Raw genomic sequence first — 9,716 nt, 5'->3', positions numbered from 1 at the left:
GGGCCTGCTACAAAAGGTTACAGGCCCTTCCTTAAATAACCTCCACCGCCCCCTGATTTTCACCACGGTGGGGCCCTTCCCTCCATCTTAATCAAATTAGAATCAGCCAGATCAGCATCAGCCCGTAAACGTTATCTAATTGTCCGTCGATGTAGCATTCCTCCTCGGAGCACACAGATAGAGCATTAAACCCATTAGGAGTCGCGCAAAGGGCACCTCCTCGCGCGGTCCACGTCGGCAGGAGCTACTGTTCTGTCGATGAAGTATTTTCGTCTCGTTGCTTCACTTGTCTGTTGGGTATTAGTCTAGGCGGAAACATACGAGAAAGAAAGGGGAAAACTTCCCAGATACTACGTCGCCTCCTCAGCTCCCTTTCCTACTCCTGCACGCAAGCGGTCCCCTTTCTCCCACGCCACCGCTCGCGCTCGGCCGCTGCCGCCGCCTCTCCCATCCCAGATCCTTCTGCTCCGGGCGCCCCAGGTCCCCTTTCTATTTCTCGTTGATCTGCGGCAACTCCTTTCTCGGCTACTTCTTCAAGCGATGACCACAACAAGGCATGGCTGCAGGCGACGAAGGAGGGAGCGTCCGGACGTGGTAGCCGCAGGAGGAAGGGATGGGGGAGAGATACAAGTAGGATAACGAAACCGTGGGTCGCGAAGGTGGATGGGTGGTAGAGATGGCCTCTCCCTCATCTCCATCTCTATCGTTTATTCCTCTGATCTCTTCAACTAGCCCCAGTGGTCATCCAGATCCGGAATGTATATTAGATCTCCGAGGTGAGTGCATCATGACCCATTTTTGTGTCGTAGTTGAGCTATTCTTCTTTTAGTCATATATAAGAAAATTCCTATTTCACTATTTGTTATAGTTGGCAGTCCGTGATTCCAATTTATTTCTCTAATTTGATGTAGGAGAAATGGATTTTCTTGAGTATGAGTTTTCTGTAATGCTTGTTGCCTCCTATTGTGATTTTAGGTTGAACTTGCAAAAGATGCCGCTGAATGAGTGGCACTTGTTTGAACACTGGCCAGAACCCAGCATGGTCAAGAAAAGCTTCTTTGGCCCGGTGTGTCTTCGGTTGTATCCTTGAAATATTTGGGTTCAGTGACCGAAGGTAATCTCGTATAATAGAAATATTCTATTTATGCTAGATTATTTGACCTGTTCGTTTTAGGTTCATGTGTTTGGTTTGGATGGCTATTGATGAGTCAAAAAACACAAGCTCCATACTCTTGTAATGCTTTCTGTTGTGCACTTGAGACCCTAGAATATGTAATGAAATTCATGATGTAGCTAAAAACATGCACTATTTGCAATCGCAGTCTGACCAGTGCATCTTTATCTTCATCCGTTTTCATCGATATTCTACTCAAGCGATTCTGGAGGTTAAGCACTAAATTGTGCGCCGAAGACACTCACATATATGGTGTGGAGAGGCGGTACATTATTTTGGCAATGATGCAAAGGTGGTACATGAAGGCATGGGTAACAATATATGATGTAAACATTATAGGTTACTTTCCACTTTATATTTTAGTTGTTGTTTATTTGATCTGCTACTAAGAAGAAATAACTCGTTAATTTTCCATAGAGCTCATGTTGAATGGATGATAAAAACAAGGCGCGAGCGACCCCGGACCGGAGGCTGTACCAATCATGTTTATAGCGCTACAACCTGGAATCGCGTCCACTATTTATTATCTTGGTAATTCACTGCATATGAAGAAAGGACAACCATTCATGGTTATGTATGCCTTCATCTGTTTCTGCTCTTGCATTAAAAAATCTTATGTCGTTGAACATTTCGCTTTTTAGTCCAATCTGAAGTACCAGTACCAGTGGTACATCAGCTTTTAGATGTTTATATATTCATTTTCCGTGTTCTCTGAAGTGTGAACAATACTTGATTTATCGATTGGATCAAAATGGTTCTGATTCATTTTCATCTTAATTGCTTCTTGCTTCAGTTTCAAAGCAGCCCTATAATGCAGATCATTTTAGATGGATATAGAACGACAGGTCAATGATTACACATTGAATAAACGGTAGACCTGGTCTCTCCCTTCTTCCTTAAATTGCGTCTAGATTTTCTGAATTGTTTGTAGTTTTGACTTCCACTTGTGACTTGTCCATAAAGAATGCTTAAATGGTCTAATGGCCTGATATTGCCAAAGGATCCCCTAGATGTAACCACCCCAAGGTACTCCTTTGAGACAATGACCTACAAGTGTTTATGAGCCATGCATTCGTATTATGAATTGGAAGAACATCAATCAGCAAGTATTTATGGCTGATGTCTCCTAGATGATATAATTTTCCCCAAACTGCATGTGATCCATTGCTCTAGGTAGCAACATCATGGAACCGTAGTGTTATTTTTTATGCCCTACATTCTACCGCAAATACATTTGGATTTGCATATTTTGAGTCCTGCTACTACTAATTTGACTTATGATGTCCATTGTTTAGGATGATTAGTCGCAGCTCATCTTCTATCATGAGGTATGTGTTGTGTTCTCTCGGTTGTCTGCTTTTACATTATTATAGGATTTAAGGCACACATGATATAATGAACATCATGAAGCAGGATATATTTCCATTTCTTCAGTTTGTAATAATTTATGGAAAGTTCCATCCAGTAATTAGAATGATTATTTCTTGACCGTTGTTCTCTGGAGCTCATTATTTTAGACTTTTTCTCTTAGATTTTTGACTAATCTGTCTGCTCTGGTCCTCCAGTTTCTTATTTGCAGGTGATGATCTTGCTGCAACTTGCTTGCTGCCTTGGTTTACAGGTTGGTGATTCTTCTATCCCTTGATCTTCTTCTATCCATGTGTCTCGTCTGTGCTTACATTTAAGTTGGATGCGTTTTCCAGTGAGCTAGCTGCTGCAGCCGTTTTGTTTCTTTAGAGGACACAGATGACAGAAACGCCACCATGGAATCAGGTTGTTACCTTTTTTCTGTCTTGTCTTCGTGGATCCATGCAATTGTTTCTACTCCCTCCGTTTCAAAATATAAGTGTTTTTAGAGATTCCACTACAAACTACATACGGATGTATGTAGACATATTTTAGAGTGTAGATTCACTCATTTTGCTTCGTATGTATTCCATAGTGAAATCTCTAAAAAGACTTAATTATATTTAGGAACGGAGGGAGTACATCGTTTTACCACTTACATGTGTATATATGCTTCTTTCTAACAATGGTAGTTTGGACGCATATGCCCAGGCAACTCTCTGGATCATTTTTCATATATATTTCTTCTTCTGAAGATACATGGTTATTTGTATTTCAGCATTAAATTTTGTCACTCTGTTATTTATTTCACTCTGCCAGATCAAATAGGTTTTATAACTCCTATAAACATTACATTTGTCTATTCCTATAAAAATTACATTTGTTTATTCGTCCAGGCAACCAATAACCGGAGCACAGCTGTCAACTTATTTTATTCATTGGCCAGACTACGAAGCATGGAAAGAACAGCCAGAAGAAAATGTAAGTTGTTCTATAAAGTACTACAGGGGTGTGCTTTTGTCGTTTGCTTATTAAGTTCTTCCACTATGGTTTCACCACATGATTGTGTTTCCCTCTTATTTTTCACTGGAAGGTACTATAACAAAGATGACTGTACTTGTATTTGGTCTTCACTGAGTTAGTACATGATAAATGCGCGCATTGAGTTCCTTTCAAAATCAAGAAAATAAAAGCTTTGGGTTCAGAGAAAATTCAACACTGCTTTATTTTGATTTTTCTGATTTCTAATGTTCGAATCAAGGATGTTAAGATTTCCTTGTTTCGTTATTCATGGAAAATAGAGCAACTTTGTGCTTATTTGTTTGCCTTATTGGAAACCTTTTAAAAATATTATATTAATTGGTTGGTGAGCTGATCTATCTATGATTGGTACCTCGATTGATAGTGTGAAACAGCGGAGAACGTCGTACCTCTCTCGAGGCGACGGTTGCGTGTTAATATAGGCAGGGGCATATCCCTGATAAAAGCATACAAGTTGTTGAGATTACATCTTGAGGTACAAGAAAAGTAGAGATAAGATAAACATGAAGAGATTACAACCAAATAACTCAACTAACCTAGACCGAGCCTATCTCAACTAAACCGGTGCATGTATGCCCCTTGAGCCTGAATATTACACGGTTTAATACCCTCCCATAATCACAACTTGGTCAAGTTGAGATTATGCTTAAACTCTTCAAAACCTTTGGTAGGCAATGCTTTAATGAAGCCATCTGCAACTTGATCTTGAGATCGAATAAATCGAATATCCAGCTTCTTTTCTGCAACTCTTTCTCTGATAAAATGAAAGTCTATTTCTATGTGTTTTGTTCTTGCATGAAATATTGGGTTAGCAGAAAGATAGGTGGCACCCAGATTGTCACACCATAAACATGGGGCTTGCTTACTGTGTATCCCGAGCTCTTTCAGTAATGACTGAACCCAAATGATTTCTGCAGTAGCATTTGCTAGTGCCTTGTATTCTGCTTCTGTGCTGGATCTAGACACAGTAGCTTGTTTCTTAGCACACCAGGAAATTAAATTTGGACCAAAGAACACTGCAAAACCTCCTGTTGAGCGTCTATCATCAAGACAACACTACTGGAAACTGGGAATTTGCCATCAGCCAGCTCTTTGCCATCTGCCAGCTGATGGCAAAGAACGTCTTTGCCATATGCTTATAAAAAACAGATGGCAAAGAACTGACAGACGGCAAAGAACATGGTTGCCATCAGCCAATTCTTTGCCATCTGCTAGTGGATGGCAAATAATCTTTGCCATCTGCCAGCAGATGGCAAATAATCTTTGCCATCTGAGGTTGGCAAATCCTGTGGCCGTCGAGAGTGTAACGACGTACCAGCCCCACCTCTTTGCCATCTGACAGCAGACGGCAAAGATTCTTTGCCATCTGCTGGCAGATGGCAAAGAGATGGGGTTATTTTTTTAAACCATAAATTTTCTGAACCAATCAGGGCTCTTCCCACGGATCACCCCCTTAGCCGATCTGAACCGTCCGTTCTAGCCGATCTGAACCGTCCACCTCTCTGCAGCCCAATCCAAACCCTAAGCAGCCCGCGCCCGCCTCTCTCTCCTCCTCTCTGCCGCCTCTCCCCGATCCAGATCCAACCCAAGCGCCCGTCCTTCGCCGCCGCAGCCACGACGTCACGGCCTGCTCCTCGTGGTGGCCGCGCCGGTGCTCTGCGTCCGTCGTCGGCCGGCGCGCCCACTGCGTCCGCGCTCCTCCGCCCCGACGCCGACTATCTCAACCCTCTCTCCAACCCTAACCCTCTCCCTCCCTCAGATCTCAATACGCCGCCGCCCCTATCCCTACCCCCGCGTAGCCCAACCCAATCCGCCGCCGTCCTCTACCCAGACCCCTCCCCGCTTCGGCGAGCCCGCCATGAACCGTGTGCGGGCGGCAGCGCAGCGGGAGCAGCACGGGCTTCACCTCCCCGGGCCGTGTCTCCCCTCCTCCTCCACCTCCTTCGCGGCCTCCCTCCCGGGCACCGCCCAACAGCAGTCTCGACAGGGACGACCTGGACCCGGACCCGGTCGCGGCTACCACGGAGGACCTCGCAACGGTCGACCTCTCCGAAGACCCGGATGCCACCGCCACCGCCAAGTCCGGCTCCAGCAAGCCCCGTCAGGCAGCCAGAGGCGGCGGCTGCGACGTGGCCCCGTCGTCAACGTCAACCCACAAACTACAACGTCGCCGTCAACGTCCTCAACAGCCTCGACGAGCCGCTCCTCATCACCTGGTATGCTCACTCCCCACTCCCCACACTGCTCTCATATGCAGGCTGAGTCATTACAGTCATGGGTTCAGTGTGAGTGATGGCAAGCAAGTGTTGGTCTGAACATTTTTCAGTTTTGGCTCACATATGCAGGGACGGCATCCAGCAGTGGAAGAACTGCTGGCAGGACGGCATGCTGGGCTCCAACTGTGGCGTCGGATGCTGGCAGGTCACGGGGTTAGAGCAAAGGAACCTGATGCGGTGTTCTAAACTCAGGTGGTCATGGTCATTGACCAGGTGTTGAAGGGCTTGGTGGCAATTCTCACGGAGTAAGAATATGCGTGCAAGCGCTCATTTCTCATATGCCTGCCCACTCCTCCCTTTCATGAAGCTTTCTTTTATTTCTCCAAAATTTCTCTGAATTTGCAATGTGTAGCTCTGACAAAGAAATAAGAGGAATAAGTTCTGGCAAGGTTTTGGTGAAGAGCATTATTTCCCTAGCTTGTGAAAATTTTGGTCCTCTGACATTGATTTCATGATTTGTGGTTACTGGTAAATATATGACGTTGGTAATTGATCTCTTTGTGATTGTTTGTGCGTCTGGTATGCTATTTCAGTTTAGATTCTTCACCATCATTAAAGTTCCATGGATTCAGCCTTAGTTTCTTCAAACCAACCTTGCAATCTCCATGTTTCTTTTGAAAATTGAACCACATTACCATTTTTTCTTCTGAAAATTTTATACTCAAGATTACAAATTTGGCAGGTAACAGTTCAACTCTAACTATATGTGTACCATACCTACTGACTAATAGCAGAGTCTAATTCTTCCCAAGCAGTGGCTGTCAATGTAGACTTGACATGCGTGGTTTTACTTCGCGAAGCCATTTTCTGAATTTTTGGAAGTTGGTTGCACACCATGAACTTCAGTTTTGTTATATTTTGGCAGCTAATCCCTTCAGCTATATGAATCCCTCAAGAAAAGTCCACGTAGCCATAGACTCACAACTCATAATCATTCATATGCGTTCTACATATTAGTTAGCGTTTCCTCTTTTTGTATTTGGCAGACTGCCAGTATGTATGTACATTTTGTATGTGTTGACCATGGATAGTTAGATACCAAGGGTGTGTTTGGATGTGAGGCAAGGGGCAGCTCTAGCTTAGCTATGCAAGGTTAACATTGAAAATCACATGTTTATTAAAACTTAAAAGCCTAGGTGGGAGACTGTGATTTAAATTTCTTTTCCTAGGTGATGTGATGATGCCATATCTATTTATTTAACATATGGAGCTCCTACACTCATGCTATTAGCTAAGAAAAATTTACCATATATGCTGCTACTTCAATCAGTTAAAACGTTATTTTTTCCATTCATATATCAACACGTTTTGGGGGAGTGAAAACCATTGATAGTTTGGCTTTTTTTTACTACATTGCGGAAGTGTTTCCATTGGGGCGTTCAGTTTAACATATGAACTTGGTTGACCTTTCCATCTCATAAGGAAAGCTTGCATATATGCATTTGCACGGTAGGTTTAGTATTTAAAATATGTGGATCAATTCACAGTCCAGGTTAAGATGTCCATGCATATGATCATTTAGTACACATGCATGCAATTATTATTTGTTGTTAATTATATTTTGTAGTATCATTTAAATACGCTTCATCTTAAACCAATATGTTATTTCTTAGTGAACAAACAGAGAAATATTTATGGATTCAGAATCTGGGGTGGCCTGCAATAAGGAAAACATATACACTGTTAGTATTATTAGTTGTTTCCATGTATTTGGTACAGACGCCATGAATTTTCCTAACATTTATTTCTAACTTTCCCATATCAAGATTATGTCTGTGCAGTCAACGTTTTCTCCAATATTACAATTGGCCCTATTGCTATATAGGTGAGTGTGTTTTCTCTGCTCTATCTGAAGATCCAACTTCTATAATGTTGTATCTATTCCATCGTTTACATCCTGCATGCCTTTGAACCGTTGCACTAGCAGTTCTCATTACGTGGTACTGTTGCTTATAAAAATTAATGGTTCACACTGTCATCTTAATGTTGTATCCTCCTTGGGAAAAGCTTTGGTAAATGTAATACCGGAATACTTCTGATAGATGATTGTTGTATGCTGCTACTTGAGTTTTCAGTGACATAAAAGGAGCACCATATATATTCCTCTGAATGAAGATAATATTCATTCATGTTTTATTGGTTCAATTTTCAGATCCTAAACAACTTCTGTGGAAGAACAAGTTCCATTTGCTGCCGAGGAATAAATCACACTTATCTTATGGAATTGCGCATCATCAGAAATGTTGGTCTAATTCTGATCTAATGTGATAGGGTATTACTACAAAGCCTGCTTCTAGCTGCAAAACAAAGTTTACTCGAAGGCTGCATGTCTCCCCTATCTTTTTCCCACGCTACCAACCCTACTTTTTAAGGTATGTTGATTCTGACGTGTGATAAAGCAATGGCCTGTATTACATATAATCAGCTACTGCAACTTCAGACCACAACTTTTGCTTCTCTAACATCTGTTCGTTCATTGCTTTTTCTGGAACTAAATTATGCATTCATGGTAACTGTCCAGTATTATATATTATGTGGCCCAGAAAATATATAAGTGTCCTTCTGTTAAATGGTAGTTTGATACGTTTATATAGCTATAACTGAATGAACTGTGCGAAGGCAGTGCCTTCTCATACGTATTTCAGTTCAATATTTTGCAGCTCACGTAATTTTTTTTTAGCTGACTACTTGCTACCCATGCACATATATATGCTAAATAGTGTCGCATGTTGAACTTCAGTGAAAGGGGTTAGAACAAAATATAAGTAAGAATGTAAATCTTCATACATTAACCGACGTTGAGATCTGTATTTATGGTCATCGCCTATTCAACAATACAATGGTGTAGTAAATGTAGCTTTGGTTGTAGGTACATCATTTCAAATCTCTGTGACTAGATCCCATATTTTTTGTGTGTGTATTTGCATACTTAGTAAGGCCCATCCAGTACAGCAAACAGGATAGTTCGGATGCCAAATTCCCCATTAGAATGTTGCCTATAGGGAAATAAGTAATTTATTTTCAATTTTAATGGGACCAGATTCTTATTGGTGCTTTAGTTCACCTATGAAGATTGTTATTTGCGGTTTGGTGAGTAATATACATATATTTTGATCCATGAATTACTTATCTATTTACAAAATGATTGATCAATTTCAAATTATTCATTATAATTGTTCTCGCAAGCATCCAACCAACATATTTGCCATTGAAATATTTCTCATGCGAAATTTTAATATATTTTCCTAGCAAGAAAAACAAAGGACGTGTAAAAAGTATTATATCATAGATATTGTCAATGCTTTTGTTTTTATATGCTTTTTAAATAACTAGCCCGTGTAGTGGAATGGGTTGACGACTAGTGACCTTAGCATGTTTTACACCAAAATGACTTAGTATGCTTAGCTAGCTCAAAAATGACATAATAACCATACTTAGCTCCAAAATGACCTATTTTACAGATATAAGTTGCATCATAATAATCTTCACATTTTAGTTGCATCATAATAATCTTCTTCTTCTAGTCTTCTTCTAACTTTCTTCTTTCCCATTTTACAGATTTTCTTAAGATCACATAAGCTTGGGTTGATGGAGTGCTTGTATTTAGTTTTTGTTTTGACCTTGTGAAACTTGCTACCTATGGATGAAACTGTGTAATATTGATGAAACTATGTATATGCAAGGATGAAACTTGCTACTATTGGTAACATGTGTTGGATATATATGTGTTCATGAATATTGGTAATATGTGTTGAATATGCTATATTGGTCACATAAATATATTTGTGTTTGATTTTCTGTGAAAATGAATTGATATAAGAAAAAACAAAATTAAATGGGGCAATATAGTCACTTTGCCATCTGTTGGCAGATGACAA

General features: G+C 41.0%; 1 protein-coding gene across 13 annotated transcripts; it reads left to right on the top strand.

The window, feature by feature from the left end:
* Window positions 1–320: 320 nt before the first annotated feature.
* Window positions 321–9,511, top strand: LOC123072473 (homeobox protein cut-like 1). 13 transcript variants are annotated; one of them, XR_006435176.1, is made up of 11 exons: window positions 321–480; window positions 567–776; window positions 976–1,114; window positions 1,323–1,500; window positions 1,592–2,502; window positions 2,740–2,795; window positions 2,878–2,947; window positions 3,418–5,778; window positions 5,889–6,083; window positions 7,605–7,663; window positions 7,991–9,380. XR_006435176.1 is itself a non-coding variant. In XM_044496023.1 (2 exons), exons 1-2 carry the CDS (start codon window positions 5,624–5,626, stop codon window positions 6,056–6,058), a joined length of 306 nt encoding a protein of 101 aa, XP_044351958.1. In that variant the 5' UTR covers window positions 4,860–5,623; the 3' UTR covers window positions 6,059–6,246. The 13 variants fall into 13 exon arrangements, 2 of the variants coding, with proteins under 2 accessions (XP_044351958.1, XP_044351959.1); XR_006435178.1 differs by lacking the exon at window positions 7,605–7,663 and adding an exon at window positions 9,397–9,511 and having other exon boundaries at window positions 322–480; window positions 5,908–6,083; window positions 7,991–8,210; XR_006435175.1 differs by having other exon boundaries at window positions 322–480; window positions 5,908–6,083.
* Window positions 9,512–9,716: the final 205 nt, after the last annotated feature.

This window comes from Triticum aestivum, chromosome 3B (genome assembly GCF_018294505.1).
Source record: "Triticum aestivum cultivar Chinese Spring chromosome 3B, IWGSC CS RefSeq v2.1, whole genome shotgun sequence".
Classification (NCBI taxonomy): Eukaryota; Viridiplantae; Streptophyta; class Magnoliopsida; order Poales; family Poaceae; genus Triticum; species Triticum aestivum.
Note: the sequence above shows the minus strand (reverse complement) of the source record. Positions and strands in the feature narration are given on the sequence as shown.